This window comes from Triticum aestivum, chromosome 3D (genome assembly GCF_018294505.1).
Source record: "Triticum aestivum cultivar Chinese Spring chromosome 3D, IWGSC CS RefSeq v2.1, whole genome shotgun sequence".
NCBI classification, from domain to species: Eukaryota; Viridiplantae; Streptophyta; class Magnoliopsida; order Poales; family Poaceae; genus Triticum; species Triticum aestivum.
This window is the reverse complement of record NC_057802.1, coordinates 248,074,659-248,091,390: the sequence shown is the minus strand read 5'-3', so window position 1 is coordinate 248,091,390 and position 16,732 is coordinate 248,074,659. Positions and strand designations below refer to the sequence as shown.

Here is a 16,732-nt window from a genome sequence, read left to right as displayed (position 1 = left end):
TCGGCCCGCTGGCGAGCCGTTATGCCGGGCGCGTGGCACGCCAGGGCTTGAAAGCGGTCGGTGAAGTCCTGCACCGTGGAGGTGAAGTGGAGACGGTCGAGTTTCGCCAGCCGGCTCCCGCGTATCGGCGGCCCGAAGCGAAGGAGGCATAGCTCGCGAAAGCGCTCCCATGGGGGCATGCCGCCCTCGTCTTGATCGAGGGCATAGTACCATGTCTGTGCGGCGCCCCGAAGGTGATATGTGGCGAGCCAGGTGCGTTCCGACGCGAGCGTGCGTTGCCCCCGGAAGAATTACTCACACTGGTTGAGCCAGTTGAGGGGGTCCTCGGCGCCATCATAGGTGGCGAAGTCGAGCTTGGCGAAGCGCGGCGGTGTCTGAGCATGACCGCCGTGAGCGTACGGCTCTTTGGTACGGAGCAGCGAAGAGGATGGCGTCGGTCCGGTGTGCACAGGTGGTCCTCGGGGAAGCGGTGGCCCGTCGAAGCCAGCGTGGAAACCCGCGGAGCCGCAGGGCCCGCCGTACGGCAAGGAGGGCGCCGGCTGATCCGCGGCCATGGTGTAGACTGACGGCGGTGACGTCCCGGCCAACCAGACCGGAAGCTGTGATGGCGAGGGCGGGAACCGCACTTGCTGAATCGGCACGCCCGCCGGCGCGGTTGTAGTCAGCCTGGTGCTGGCCGGCGGAGGCCTGCTGCATGGAAACGGCGGAGGCGGCAGGCGCCGCGATGACCGTGGCCATCCATTGTGGCCAGAGCGGGGCGGTGGCGGGGGCTGGCTGCAGCTGCAGCGGCCCGACCAGCGCCGCGGTGGCCCCTGGGTGCGACGGCTGCCAAGGCTGCCAGGGTGGTGGCGGCGGAGGCCGCCGGGTGCGGCGGCTGCCACGGCGGCAGCATCGGCCCGGTGGCGATGGTTGGTGACGCGGCCGGCGGCAGCCCGTAGGGCCCGGCCAAGTAGTGGCAGATCCCCTGGACGGCTGTGACGAGATCGTTGAGGACCCCGGTGATCTCCTTCGGGGTGTAGGTGGCGGCCGGTGGTGCGGTGGAGGGCGCCGTCATCTGGGTGGCGGCGGCACCGGAGGACGCGACCAGCAGCGCGGACGGGGAGGGCAGTGGCGCGGTGGACAATGCCAGCGGCGCGGTGGTGACGGTCGGCAGCGGAAGCGACGGGATGGGCGGCGGCGAAGACATGATCGGAACAGAGCTACCTGATACCAAACTGGTAGAAACTAGGGTTCTACCGGGTCTAGGCCGGAGGTTGTAGGGGAAGGAGGGTGTTGGACGTGGACGAACCCGCGGACGCCGGCGGCTGGGCGCCGTCGTGCACTAGGGAGCAGGTTGGCGCGAGGGTAGGAGGCGGTTAGGGTTAGGTCTCCCGGCTCCCTAAGGAAGCCGAGCAAATATGATTGCTTCTTGCTTAATCTCAAAACGGGTCCTTACATGAGCTTATATAATCCTCCTAATGATATAATTGGGCTAAGCCCCTAACACGATAAGATAACTGGGCCAGGCCCCTAGATGCCTGGGCTGTAATATATGCCGCTCATAACAATGGTCCAAGTGGTGCATCAAAGGCTATGCAAAGTCAAGCGCGCCTTACATTTTGGGAAGGAGGGAGTACACTAATCCAGTGGTGTTTGGTATCTCTGTTTAATTTTTTTCCTGAGTCTAGTAATCTTGTTGCACAACCCATTAAAAAATGGTTGTATGTCCAGCATGAAGTTCATTTATTTTCAAATAAAATGTAATTGGGTTTTTGGCCATTTACAACGCAGCAGTATGTTGTGCACCCTTGGTTCACGTGTAGCCAGGATAACTGTTCATACGCCTGTCAATACTTTAATTTATTGTAAACTATGCTCATATCTACATGCAAACTAATTATGATGTAACATTCCTGCCGTAGCTCCATGGAGCTATGAAACACCATCCATGGAAGAATCGGTCACTTCTGGATTTGTCATATTTGACTTCAAACTTAGGTAGTCCCTCCTAATAAATTTAGATCGAGGACTACTGTTTTAGATTGTAACTTTTAGATTAAAGGGCGCTTCCCTCAACGTGGCAGTTTCAAGTGGTTGGCTTGTCATCTGTTTCGACAATTGTTTTCATATCTTTTGTTAGCTACTAAGATATCTGCCCATATATTTGTTCGCACAACCTATTTGCAAGTCACCTGAATTTTGAATTCGCGTAAGTCGATTCTGGAGAGAAGACATGCACAGCCCTGAGGCTGAGTACGGCGCCGCGATGAGTCCGAGGATTGACTGGTTTGGGTGGGGAGGTGCGGGCTCACCGGAGAAATCTGACGCCGGGAGGTTTAGAGGTGTTGAACATATTATGTGCATGTATCTGTTAGGATAATCTCCTACCGGCCCCGCCTCTAGTTTCCTTCTATAGATGAGGCTGATGGCTGCCCTTGTACTTATATACGTGCACCGTGCACCCGATCAATACATCGAGAGTTGCATTGCCTTCAACATGGTATCAGTTTTCTTCCCGATCCAACCCTAGCTTCCGCTCCTCCCTAGCCGCCGCCGCCGCAGCACCACGCTGCCGCCGCCGCCGCCATCCACCCGCGCCGCCGCCGCACCTGAACCCCGCCGCCGCGTGCGCCTCCCCACCCCGATCTCCCTTTCCTTCCCGAGCCGCCCCCTCTCCCGAGCCGTCTCCCTCTCCTGAGCCGCCTCCCCACCCGATCTCCCTCCACACCCGATCGCCACCACCGCGCCGCCACCACCTCGGTCGCCGCGCCGCACCAATGGCCTCTTCCCACGCCGCTGCCTCCCTTCCCTCCAACCCCTTCGAAGGTCCGGCCCCTCCCCCGGTGGAGGTCGTTCGCGATCTCGACATCTTCGCCCGCGTGCCCGTCATCCTCGACTACGCCAACTCCACCTACTATGCTTGGAAGATTTATTTCTCCCTCGTCTTCCGCGAGTACCACCTCATCGATCACGTTGATGGCTTCGTCGACTCCGACCTCATGTTCGCGGATGACGACTGGCTGACCATCGACGCCACCATCACCCGCTGGCTGTACCAAACCATCTTCAAGGACATCTTCCACACCATCGTTTGCGACACCGATGACGCACAGACGGTGTGGGCGAAGCTGAACGGGCTCTTCCTCGACAACGCCCTCTAGCGCCGCGTGTTTCTTCAGCAAGAATTTTTTGGCTGCCACCAGCTTGACTCGTCGATCGACGATTATTGCATGCGCCTTAAGAAACTTGCCGACGAACTTCGCGACCTCGGGGAGCGGGTCTCCGACGACCTTCTCCTCAGCACGCTCACCGCCGGACTGAACGAGGAGTTCAGCAACGCGGCCTCCAACCTCACGTTCCTTCCGGACCCGACCTTTCCTCGGCGCTTCACTCCGCTCCTACACCCAACACATACACCGGAGGCGGCGACTGGTATATGGACACCGGGGCTACCGCCCACATGACTTCCAACCCTGGTAACCTCAACTCCGCATATCCAGTTTTTACCGCATGTGTCGTATCACTGTTGGGGACGATTCATCCCTTCCCATTACTCATGTCGGTCATGGTTCTTTTCCGTCTAACTCCATGCCTATACATATGTCTAATGTCTTAGTTTCACTTGAGTTAGTCACCAATCTTGTTTCAGTTCGTTCTCTTACACGTGAAAATCCTATAACTGTTGAATTTGACGAAGTGGGTTTTTCTGTCAAGGACGCCCGTACCCGGATGGTACTCCACCGATGTGATAGCCCGGACGGCCTCTACCCGGTGAACTCCACCAACACCTCCACATCCGCTCCGGTCGCTCTCTCCGCCATGGTGGACCTTTGGCATGCTCGGCTGGGACATCCGAACCCGGCCACCCTTCGTCATATTCTTAGGACTTCTTCATTCACGTGTAATAAAACTGATGATCATACTTGTCATTCTTGTCGTCTCGGCAAGCACGTCCGTCTTCCGTTTAGTGCGTCCTCATCGGTGGCGTCGTATCCATTTGAGTTGATTCATAGTGATTTATGGACATCTCCTGTTGCCAGTAATACGGGTTTTTTATACTATCTTGTCATACTTGATGATTTTTCGCATTATGTGTGGACCATCCCGTTGCGGAGAAAATCCGATGCACTCTCCGTTCTCACTACCTTTTACTCCTATGTCGCTACGCAGTTTGGGCGTCCCATTCATGCCTTGCAGACTGACAACGGGAAGGAGTTCGGCAACGTCGGGGTTCGTACCCTCCTTGCCACACATGGCACGATTCTTCGTCTCACTTGCCCGTATACCTCGCAACAAAATGGTCGCGCCGAACGGATCCTTCGCACTCTCAATGATTATGTGCGCACTCTTCTCTTCCACGCTAATGTCCCGCCCCAGTTTTGGCCGGACGCCCTCTCCACCGCCTCTCTCCTCATCAACATTCGTCCGAGTCGTGCTCATGGGAACTTTGCACCACATCATCTCCTCTTCGGTAGCCCTCCCTCCTACGACGACCTTCGTGTTTTTGGGTGTCTCTGTTATCCTAGCATCGTCTCCGCTACTCCTCATAAACTCGCACCTCGCTCCGTGGCATGCATCTTTCTCGGATACCCACCAAACACCAAAGGTTATCGTTGCTATGATCCGGTTTCCCACCGAGTTTTCACTTCACGGCACGTTTACTTTGACGAGAGGTTTTTTCCCTTTCACCAGGTACCACCGCCGGTCGACTCGCCATCGTCACCCGCGCCTCCTGGCGCCCTCGAGGCGGCCGCTCACTTGCGCTCGGCCCCCCTGCAGCGCGTGGGCCTCCCCTGGCTTCGGCGCTCCCGCCGCGCCTGGGCACCGGTCTGGGTCCGTGGCATCGGACCCGGCCCCATCACCCGCCGCCCCAGGCTCTCCCGCCGGCCCGGCTGCTTCCTCGCCGGCGGCCATGGCGCCCCCGACTCCCGTTGAGTCCTTAGCCCGGTCAGCGAGCGCATCTCATGCGCCTGACCCTGGCTCCTCGACGGCTTCCCCGGTGATCCCAATGGGCTCTTCGTCGACTCTGCCCTCGGTCGATCCCCCGTCGCCGGCCTCGCCGGCCTCATCGCCGGCCTCGTCAGCTGCGCCGCCGGCCCCGCCGACCCCGTCAGCCCCGCCGGCTTCTCCACCGGCCCCTCCGCCGGTCCCGCCGGCCGCCCCAGACACCCGCATGGTCACCCGTGCTCGCGCCGGTATTCACCGACCCAGCACGCGCTATTCCGCGGATGAGTACCTCCTCGCTGCCTCGACGTCTGCACCGTCACCTCTCCCGTCATCAGCTCGAGCCGCGCTTCGTGATCCGCATTGGGTTGCTGCGATGTAAGAGGAGTTCGACGCGCTGGTGCGCAACCGCACCTGGCAGCTTGTCCCGCGGCCCGCCCATGCCAACGTCATCACTGGCAAGTGGGTCTTCCGGCATAAGAATCGCCCTGACGGGTCTCTCGAGCGCTATAAGGCTCGGTGGGTGGTACGCGGGTTCCGGCAATGTGCTGGAGTCGACTTCACCGACACCTTCGCCCCGGTTGTAAAACCGGGCACGATTCGCGCGGTCCTTCAGCTCGCGGTCTCTCGCGCCTGGCCGGTGCATCAGATGGATGTGTCGAACGTGTTCTTGCATGGCCATCTCTCGGAGCAGGTCTTCTGTCAGCAGCCTACTGGCTTCGTCAACGCGGCTCGTCCTGACCACGTGTGCTTGCTCTCCCGCTCGTTATACGGGTTGAAGCAGGCCCCTCGAGCCTGGTACCAGCGGATCACTGGCTTCCTGCAGCAGCTTGGGTTCTGAGCTACTCGCTCCGACGCCTCGCTGTTTGTCTACCACCAGGCTCCGGCGACTGCTTACCTGCTCCTCTACGTCGACGACATCATCCTGACGGCCTCCTTGCTAGAGCTCCTTCGCCAGCATACTGCTCGCCTCAGCCCCGAGTTCGCCATTAAGGACCTCGGCCCGTTGCACTACTTCCTTGGTATTGAGGTGGTACGCCGCGCCGACGGGTTCTTTCTCCACCAGCAGCAGTATGCGCAGGATCTTCTTGAGCGGGCCGGCATGCTTAACTGCAAGCCCGTCCCCACGCCTATCGACACGAAGGCCAAGGTTTCTGCGCTCGACGGCTCACCCGCGCCGGATGCGGCGTTCTACCGCTCCATCGTCGGCGCCCTTCAGTACTTGACACTCACTCGGCCGGACCTGCAGTACGCCGTCCAGCAGGTGTGTCTCCACATGCACGCCCCTCGCGACACTCACTGGAACCTGGTGAAGCGGATTCTTCGGTACATCTGCGGCACCACGGCTCTGGGTCTTACGTTGACGGCCTCGCCCTCGACCGACCTTGTTGCCTACAGTGACGCCGATTGGGCTGGCTGTCCGGACACCCGTCGCTCTACTTCCGGCTACTGCGTCTACCTGGGGCCCTCGCTCATATCGTGGTCGTCTAAACGACAACCCACGGTATCCCGCTCCAGTGCTGAGGCTGAGTATCGTGCTGTGGCCAATGCCGTCGCCGAGTGCTCGTGGCTCCGGCAGCTTCTCCAGGAGTTGCTTCTTGATGTTCCGAAGGCCACCATTGTCTACTGTGACAATGTCTCTGCAGTATACCTCTCCGCCAACCCCGTTCATCATCGTCGCACGAAGCATATTGAGCTCGACATTCACTTCGTGCGAGAGCAGGTGGCTCTTGGGCGCATCCGTGTCCTTCATGTTCCCACCGCTCAGCAGTTTGCCGATGTTATGACCAAGGGGTTACCGACGCCTACATTTGAGGAGTTCCGGTCCAGTCTATGCGTCACTGGTGACGTATTGATTGCGAGGGGGGGGGGGGTGTTGAACATATTATGTGCATGTATCTGTTAGTATAATCTCCTACCGGCCCGCCTCTAGTTTCCTTGTATAGATGAGGCTGAGGGCTGCCCTTGTACTTATATACGTGCACCGTGCACCCGATCAATACATCGAGAGTTGCATTGAACAAGAGGGATGGCCTGGGGCAGCGGTAACACGACGGTGGGAAGGGAGGGGGGGGGGCAGGGGAGTGCGAGGCGTGCATGGGAGCGCCACGGGTGGCGGTGGCAGGCCGCCCGGCTAGCGCTAGATCGGGTGGCCAGAGGAAGGAGCAGACGGGAGGTTGAAGAAAGAAGGCTGGACGTCCGATTTCGGTCCGATGGCCCAAAAAATTGACTTACTCAAATTTAGTTTTCAGGTGACTTAGAGCATCTTTAGCAGATCCTGTAAACTGCGGTACCGCAAATTTCATTTATGGGATACTGTAAACCGAATTTGTGGTACAACAGACGGCACGAAAGATCAGATCCTTCAACACATACCGCATAATTTAAACATGCTAGTTCCCGCCACATACTTCCCTAGATTTAAACATAGTTCATACGACAAACATGAAAACATACTAGATTAAAAACCTAATCTACTCATCATCATCCTTCTTGACATGGAGATGATACTCCATGGCGGAGCTGGAGAGGGCTTGCGCGGAGACGTACTCTTCCCTGACCACCTCGAGCTGCATGGCGGCCCCTTCTTCTCCGGTGGCGTCTGCCTCCTTCGCCTCGAAGAACTTGTGCTCCACCGCTCGGAGGCGCTTGTCGTCGGCCAAAGGAGCTCGTGCAGGCGGTTGAAGTTCCTTCACGTCCGTTCCCGCCGCTGCGGGAGAGGGCGTCACGCTCCTGCGCCCTCATGCGGCTCAATTCCTGCACCGGCGGCCGGATGGCGGAGCTCCCGGCCTCGTCGTCATGACGGCCCCGCTTCTGCAGCGGCGAGCCGCCTCGGCCCCCTAGACCACCACGCCCGCGTCCTCCGCTAGACATTGGTGCCGGTTTTTTGAGGCTGTGCGCGCGGCAAACAACGGCCGGAGGGATCTTGATTTGTCGCCAGAGGGTGCTAGATTACGGCGGAGGGGAAAAGGGATTTGCCGGATGCAAACCCTAAACCGGCTGGTTTCTGGTACATACAGCGGATTCGGCAGAGTTTTATAGGCTACTCGTAATTTTTTTATGGGCCGGGCCGTTTTTACAGTATCTGATCGGGCTGTTTTTTTCCGCATCCTGTATATCGGCCAGAATTTAATGGGGTGACGAGCTTTTAAGGGTTCTGCTAGAGATGCTCTTACAAATAGTCACTCCCATATTTGTTTTGCTTTTTCTATTCTTCTGATAGGCGTTGAGTGTAATAGGATACTTGTGGCCTTTGGCGTCTTCTACTTAGACCTCTGTATCTATGATTAATTTACTAAACTTTGATATGGGGTCCTTCCCTACTCTTCTCAGACGCAACAATGGTGTAATCATATGCTTTGTTTTGTAAGAGTTATCCAGAAATTAAAATCCAAAAAAGGTAGGCGAATGATAAACAAAACTAACAGGAAAAATAAGGGCTATTCTACTTTTGTTTTCCTACTGTATTTCGACACTTACTTATTTTTCAAATTTCTACTAAATAAAATCGGTATTTAATATATGTTTCTATGTTGCTATTTTTTTTAATGTTTTCTTCTCTGATTCTACACTTATTTGTAGATATTGAAACATCCTCGGAAGACCAGGTTTAACTTACGGAAACATATTGTTATCATTGATGAAATTGCAAGGCATTGGAGGTGTAGGTACTGTGGTATGGATGGACATGGCAAAACATCTAGGCTCCATTATCATCTTGCTGGCGTCTTTCGTCATCCTAAGTGCACAAGTGTCCCTAAAGAAGTTTTTGCAAAGGCAAAACACCATATTCTAATAAAGAGAAGGCCCGGGATGAAAAAGACTGGGCAGCAAGCTCCTCCAGAGCCACAAATTCTTGCGCAATCCAGTGTAATACTGGAGAACAATGATCCAGCATTTAGCAATCTTCCACAATTGCCAATAAATGATTTGTCGAGCGAGGTGAACTTTATAACTGTATTCTCATTTATATTATTCCCTGTGGCTATATTAATCGGTCCATTAATTTAAGACATGCTATTTTATATGTCAGTTTGGTTATGATTTATAGTTTCTGCTAGCTCTGTCAGTTTTGTGCCAGTTGTGGTTATTTATATAATCCATTAAGTATATTGGTAATTACTAATAATACAATCATGACTCATTACATGGGACAATCAAAGTATGACATGCGAGATTTTTGGAAAATGCATATTTATTGGCTTCTCTTAGCAGGAACCATGTAATCTTAATCTCTCTTTATGCCACACTTTTTTTGTACAACCTCAAAACTGAAAAGATCTTGCTCTGGTATTTTGTTAAGAAATGGCATGCAGTGTTGATGTTGAACATCTGATACTTTAACAGTTAATGACGCTCCCTCAGGTTGCTGGTCTTCTCTCCAGAATGGACACAGTTCTACTGAACAGACTTCACCAACCCTGCCATTTGCTAAACATCTATCATGACATTAGGGAAAAGTGTAAACTTCAATATCAATTAAGACCCAAGATGCTAATTGCTATTGTCATGTATTTATATCACAACTCAAATTGGGACACACCTTTCTGTCTCAGTGAGCATACTGTTGGAAACTTTATATTTGCTTTTGGTGCTTGCACATCCTCTTTTGGATTGAATGAATATATTCTATTGCTGTATCTCGCAGAGCTGGAAAATATAAGTTTGAAGTAATCAGTTGCAGTTTAACTCTGATCCTTTTTCCTTTAGGGCAGTATGCTCAATTGCTCATCCATTTTAACATATACCCCTGTTCCACAAAGAAGCGTCCTTGTTCCTTGATTCCTTGCAAATTTAACTTTGTTAAGAACCACTCCAAAGTCAAACCTAGTTTATTTTAAGTGTTCCGTGTCCAACTTCCTCAGTTTCATTTATATTCTTTGTTGATGTGCTATCTTGTTGTACTGTTGAATTGTCAGTTTTTGCACAGCTCATTCATCATAGCACTATATGAGTGGTGTGTTCTGTTTGCAGTTCTCATATCATATGTTGTTAGGCAAGGCATGATTTCACTATGCACATGCATGTCATGATTTATTTTGTATTTACGAGATGCCCCGTGTGAATTTGTAGGTGCATTCCAGTTACCCGACAAGGTTAAGGGACAATGCATGGGAACATTCACTGGTTTTTGACAGAGAAAAAGGACACTGGAAGTGCAAGTGGTGCAGCTTAGAGGGTTATCATGGTGTAACTAGATTAAAGTGGCATCTTGTTGGCTGGCAAAATCATCCTCGATGCTGTAAAATTCCGGAAGATGCCGCTAAGAGGGTTAGAGACCAAATGATATCAAGGGAAAAGAAGAAAGTGAGAAGATCAGGTCCACATGCCGGTATTGACAGTGGTGACATTCTTTGCTCTTCTATGAGTTCACAATTTGATGAAGATCATTTCACTATAGCTGTGCTGAATAGTAGTTCTTCCCAAGCTTTTGATGAAGCTAACAGAACATCAAATACATGCAACACGTTATCAAATACTATATCCGGTTCTCAGGTGAGTCCTTGTTTGCTTCTATTCTTTTCCTGCACTGTGTTGGAATCGGGATATCAATTATGAGAATCGATTAGTAGACTACATTCAGTGTTTTAATGACATGTATGTCTTTGGGTGGAGGCAATGCATTTTGACCCCTCTACAAGAAGTCTAGGGCTAGAATAAATGTACAATCTCTTCACAAGTAACAAATTGTAGCAGCTTCATGGGTGTAGCAGGGACTCACTGTCCTGGAACTTATTATCAATTTTAGCTGGGCCATTTTCTTATAGAGCATTAGGGTAGAAATTTGGATACTAATGGAGAGTCAATAGTCAAGATTGCTTAACCTAGTGATTTATTACTGACAGACTTGTCATTATCTTTTAATTGACAGGCTTATTTCCATTGTAGGAGTAACATTACAGTTATCTCTTGTATCATTATTTTCTCTGGCTTAATCTCTTAAGTACTAATTTGAACGGTTTATCATGCAGCCACTCATGGAGGGGCCTCACGGAATATTATATAGTAACAAAAACAAATCTGAGATGCTATCTAGAAGAAGTGACTGTTGGAGTCACTGGAGATATGTTTTGAATGGACTGATGCATTTGCATGGTGTACAGGAGGGTGCTGGCATCCAGAGTTGCATCCGTGATGTCCTCCACAGTTGCTCTGAATTTGAATCTGTAAGTGATAAGACTAATTATTACTAGAAAATTGCAGTTGTATTTTGTTGTTATACACTTATTACACTTTTATTTAGGGACCAGTTGTATTGCATTGTCTTATCAAATGCCGACAATATTTTTCTCTACTATATCAGCTCAGGGACAAAGTGGAAATGGATTCTGACAGAACAGTGTCAACGAATACGGGTATTGCTGAGTGCAAGAACGTTCTTGTGGACATTTTGAGATCAGAGGATTTTGCCTTGTTATGCAATGTTCTTCGCAAAACTGTGCATCAAGATGAGGAAAGGACTAAGTATTTCGATTTTGGTGTGATTGACTCTAGAATGAAAAATGGAGAGTATGGGTGTGCACCTGAAATATTCAAAGATGATTTAAAACTGGTAATAAACTTGCAACTTTTCAGCTTTCAATATTTCTTTTAGTATTGTGTTTCACAGCTAACTTTGACAATGTGCAAATATGTAAAATCCCGTTAGCATATATTATGAGGTTCTAGAGAGATATTCTAGTTTGTTCTGATCCCCTGTTATGAATAGCACTTGTATGCATTATGGTATATATGCAGGAAAACTATATACAATGGAATAGTTATAGATCTAATATATACTCCATATATGGAGGGAGTACATGTCTACCATTGTTCACTGTATTCTCTGTGTGCACCACCATGGAATAACAAAATGTATAATGTTTGTTTTCCATGGTCATCACTCAAAATTATAACAATTAGATGATCATGAGAGTAATGCAAATTTGCAAATCATAAGTTGTATATCCCTCAAAGGAAATAACGTAATGGCTGTGCCACCGGCGCTCTATCCAGTTCGGTGTTCGCACTGACTTGAACACTAGACCAGCTACCATACTACCTGCCATTTTTGGGTTCTTACGAGTTCGATACCCAGTTCTTTCTCTAAATCCAAGCTCTTCAGGCTATGCCGTTAGTTCCTTTCGGTCTCCCTAAGCTCTATCTGCTACTCACTGCTTTCTAAACTGACTATAAATTTATTTTGTATGGCATGTATTTAAAATAAAAATTGGGGTGGTGAATGGTAATTAACAGTTGAAATATTTGTGTAGTTATGGGAAAATCTTAAAATGGCTGGCCAAGATATCATTGACCTAGCAAATAATCTTTCAAGCCTCACAGAAGCCTCCTACACAAATCAGGCAAGTTTTTGGTCGCTGGGTTTTAATTATATTCTCTTAGTTTTAATATTTTGAATGCTTTATACTTCTCTATGTTTCAGTTAGAAAGGAATATCTTTTCATACATTTACTTGATACTGATAAGCACCTTTGCATTGGAATTTGGTATTGCATTCTTTAGGTTGGAAGACAAAGAGGATCACGTGATTGTGAGGAGGAACTCAAGGTGACTATTCTGTTGCTAGCTTTGATGTTTCCATGATGGATTTATTCGCTTTGCTCAACAGTATGCTACCACTATTACAGGGAGCTGTGTTGGGCAGCTCTGAACCCAAGAAATTGGTCGAATCAGCTACATCAGTACCCTCCACCTCACAGGGATGCCAACCATTGGACTATCCAGACCGAACAAATGTTTCTGATGTTCAAAAGGGCAGTGCCTGTGACCAATGTGGCAAGGAGACAAGAGGTGTCAGCACCGTCATATGTAATGTCTGCAAGTTAGTGTGTCACATGTCATGCATTGATCCTCCGATACGATCCACGTCGACGGGAAGCTGGTATTGCAAAGGCTGCCGCAGTACCACCTGCAACGAATCAGCTCAAGGAGGTTATGAACCGAATTGCGTGCATGGAAATTGTGTCCTATGCAAAAGACTTGAGGTGTGCAGCCACCCAGAATGCAAAGAACAGACACCTGTTGGTAAGTCAAGAGCAACTGTGCTTTCCAGTACTGAGGGTCGGGAACTGTCGAACATTGACCCCGGTGGTTCATGCAAGATATGTGGAACTCCTGAAGAGGATGCCAAGAGATTCCTCATATGTGGTCACAGCCACTGTCCATACAAGTACTACCACATTTGCTGTCTGAAGTCTAAACAGATTGCTAGCGATATGCAGCGGGACAAACCGTGCTGGTACTGTCCATCATGCCTTTGTCGGGTTTGTCTATCTGACAGAGATGACGACCTGACCATTCTGTGCGACGGCTGCGACGAGGCTTATCATCTGTACTGCATAACACCTCGGCGTACTTGGATACCCAAGGGGAAGTGGTATTGCTCGCGTTGTAGCGTGGAGAGGGCAAAGGCGGGGATGAGACGGTATGAGAAGAAGATGCTGAAGCAGCATCGCAAGGATGATGATGCGAGGCTGGAAAGTAGGAATTTTGCAGCGGTGGATTTATTGCTTTCTGCTGCAGAGAAGCTGAGGGAGGATGAGCAAGTGGTGGCTTGTGCAGATTACTAGAGAAGGTAGATGCTAGTAGTATATCATGGTGTGGCCTCGTTCTTCTTTCAGTTGTGTAACTGGACACACCCGAAAGTCTTGGTGTTTTCTTGTCGTCAGAATCCCCATCATCGGTTTTGGATCAAGTTGCTTAGAACCAGAATGGCATGTGATGCTTGACCAGCAGAGGACATGCATCCTGTAGGAAGTTGGTTAGTTGGGTTCATGACTTATTTTGAGCTACACTACTTTCTCAGCAACAAAACTTGAAGAGAACTTGGGTATTCCTGTACAATGTTAGTGTTGTTGAATGGAGTTTTTTCAAGGATGATCATAGATAAGCAATCCCTCGCAAAAAAGAGAAGAAGATCATAGATAAGCAACGCCTAGATGGCTCCAGAAAGGTTTTACATTACACCCACGGCTCCTAGAGCCCACGTCTTCACACGCTGACAACTCGCTGTCAGACAACCCTTGTACCCTAGAATGCAACACGCTGCCCTCCAGTTTTGTCCCTCTAGTTGTACCTGCTGAGCACACAACACTAGCCGAAGGTGAAGCATCGTTGAACACCACCCTGTTCCGATGTTTCCAAAGTTTCCAAGCCACCGGTGTCACACCTGTCCAAAGTGTCTCAAAATTCTCGGCCTACCACTTGACAAGCTCGGAGTCATGGTTGGGTAGCCAGTGGGGTCTTCCCCAATGCTGCTGCCGGAGCGGGGAAAGGGACCCACTCTTGTTGTAGATAAGCTCTGCCGAAACTCCGTTAACAAGAAGAGCAACGCTAGGCGCTGGCACGCCGGCCCAAATTTGGGCCGGTCGCGCCCTAGCCACCGGATGCCACTAGCCCTGACCGTTGGATATAGCAAAAAAAAAGGGTTCGCCCTAGACATCTTCCTCCTCGCGCTCGTGCAGCTCTCCGCATCTCGCCGTCTCGCGCAGCTTTACTTCGGCGCCGCGCTTGTCTTCTACTTGCGCCGCCAGCGCTCATCCTCGGACTCGGGCTCGCAGGCAATCCGCGCTCGCCGCCGCATCCTTGGCCGCCCCACGTTCGTCCTCGGGCTCGTGCTCGCCGGCAACCCACGGGCCGCCGCATCCTTGGCCGCGCGCGCATATCGGCCATGGCAACCCCTGTGGAGATGGCCACATCACCCCGTCGTCGAGCTCGCGCCGTACCTCGCACTCAATTTGCTGGTCACAACAACAAAAATCACGGGTCGTGGCAAAATAACATGTCGGTTCCAGCAAAAATCACTTCACCTCACCGGCGCGGCCCATCCCCCTCCCTCGCCCTCCTGCAGAAACAATGGCGACGACTCCATGGTCTCGCAGCAAACGGCAGTGGTAGCAAATATTGGCCATGGTTCCAGCAAATCAAATAATGGTGGTAGCAAAAAAACGGAATCAGACGCCATTCCAACAAACCAAAATCTGGTGGTAGCAAAAATTGAAGCTTATTCTAGCATTCCAAAACGCCGGTGGTAGCAAAGATGCAAAGTTGAGGGCTGGTTCCAGCATTTCAAAAATCCGGTGGTAGCAAAAATTGACGCTGGTTCCAGCAAAATACAAAACAGTGGTAGCAAAAAATACAAAAAATGACATTAGTTTCAGCAAAACCAAAACTTCGATGGAAGAAAAAAATTGTGCTGATTCCAGCATCTGGCCGCCGTGGTGGTAGCAAAGATGCATAGTCGAGGGGCTGGTTCCAGCAAATCAAAAATCTGGTGGTAGCGAAAAATGATGCTGGTTCCAGAAAAAAACAAAACGGTGGTAGCAAAACATTAAAAAACGGCGCTAGTTTCAGCAAAAAACAAAACGCCAATAGAAGCAAAAATTTGTATGGGTTCCAGCATCTAGCCGCCATGGTTGTAACTCTCGCCAGCATCCATGGGTGCGTCCCCCCGCACCACCATCAGGCCCGTCGGCGCCCACCTGGTGTTGCAGCATCGCCACCCCACACAACCCAGCGATGCGGCCAAGAACTCGCAAAACTGACCTTGCTTGCAGTCGCCATGCTTGAATTGGATTGAGAGAGACATAGAGATAGAGCGGCGGTGGAGAACGAATGGTTGAGGAGTCTCGTGAGGAAGAGATAAGGCTGGGTGAGCGTGAGGAAGAGATAAGGTTGGGTGAGCAGATGGGCCAGCAGCCGCACGAGGCCCACGCGCTAGTGTGTTGGCGTGAAGAAGAATATGGAACATACGATTGCTTGTATCGTACGCGCCGCGCACGACCGGCCGAAGTTTCAGCCAGACCGCTGGCCACAAACGTTTCCCTAACAAGAACCCTCGTGGATGAAAGATGCATGCAAGCAATCCAGCCACCCACGCAATCTACTTGAGCCCAAATCCTAGCTTTTGGAGGACTTCCATCAGGAAGGCCCAATCCACCTTTTTTTTCTTTTTTCTTTTTGAGTCGGAATGCCCTTCATTCCATTAACCAGAACGACCAGCCATGTCGCTTGTAATCAAAGCGTGTACAAAATCCGGCGCCCCATCCGGCCAAAAAGGCTGAGGATGCATGGCCCATACTCGCTTCGTGAGCAGCTAGAGAGTCAGCTACCTTATTACAGCCTCTTGGGCAAAAAGCAATATCAAACGGAGAAAAATTTAAACGAGCAAATTTTTTAATCTCTCTGAAGATGACTCCAATGGCCGAGTGATCTTGGTCTTTTCCTCTGATGGCAGCATTATCATCACTAGTACAAATGCCCGTGCGTTGCACCGGGCAAAGAAAAGGAACAACCAGCTTCATATTCCATTGTGCACCATTTTATATATCCAATTTTATTAAACATCGATAATAATAAGGTAAAACTGATTATTACTTTTTGTAGAATCAAGTCTTCATCAGATGGAAGAGCAGTTTTACATGGAATAGTTTGTCAATCATTTTTTGGCTTTTCTGGAAAACATGAAAATTTCCTTATTTTTAATAGAAGTCTACACGGACTGGGTCCGTAACTTGAGGATTATCCTCATTGCTGCACAGAAAAATTATGTCCTTGATGCACCGCTAGGTGCAAGGCCTGCTGTAGGAGCAACTCCGGACGTTATGAACGTCTGGCAAGCTAAATCTGATGACTACCCGATAGTTCACTGTGCCATGCTTTACGGCTTAGAATCGGGACTTCAAAGACGTTTTGAACGTCATGGAGAATATGAGATGTTCCAGGAGTTGAAGTTAATATTTCAAGCAAATGCCCAAGTTGAGAGATATGAAGTCTCCAACAAGTTCTATAGCTGCAAGATGGAGAAGAA

General features: G+C 50.4%; 1 protein-coding gene and 1 long non-coding RNA gene across 5 annotated transcripts in view; one reads left to right on the top strand and one right to left on the bottom strand.

The window, feature by feature from the left end:
• LOC123078321 (uncharacterized) overlaps positions 1-13,813 on the top strand; it is a 31,382-nt gene extending 17,569 nt beyond the window's left edge. For 3 of the 4 annotated variants that reach the window (XM_044500787.1, XM_044500789.1, XM_044500786.1), the window contains 7 exons: positions 8,506-8,865; positions 9,997-10,419; positions 10,896-11,090; positions 11,168-11,476; positions 12,177-12,266; positions 12,427-12,471; positions 12,552-13,813. In XM_044500787.1, the coding sequence (XP_044356722.1) occupies positions 8,506-8,865; positions 9,997-10,419; positions 10,896-11,090; positions 11,168-11,476; positions 12,177-12,266; positions 12,427-12,471; positions 12,552-13,493 (2,364 nt within the window). In that variant the 3' untranslated portion in view covers positions 13,494-13,813. The remainder of the gene's footprint in view (positions 1-8,505; positions 8,866-9,996; positions 10,420-10,895; positions 11,091-11,167; positions 11,477-12,176; positions 12,267-12,426; positions 12,472-12,551) is intronic. The other variant, XM_044500788.1, reaches the window with a different exon arrangement.
• Positions 13,814-13,825: 12 nt separating this feature from the next.
• On the bottom strand, positions 13,826-15,786 carry LOC123078322 (uncharacterized). Its single transcript, XR_006437334.1, has 2 exons — positions 14,738-15,786; positions 13,826-14,663 (listed from the first exon to the last, which is right to left on the bottom strand). It is a non-coding gene; the product is annotated as an uncharacterized lncRNA (long non-coding RNA).
• Positions 15,787-16,732: the final 946 nt, after the last annotated feature.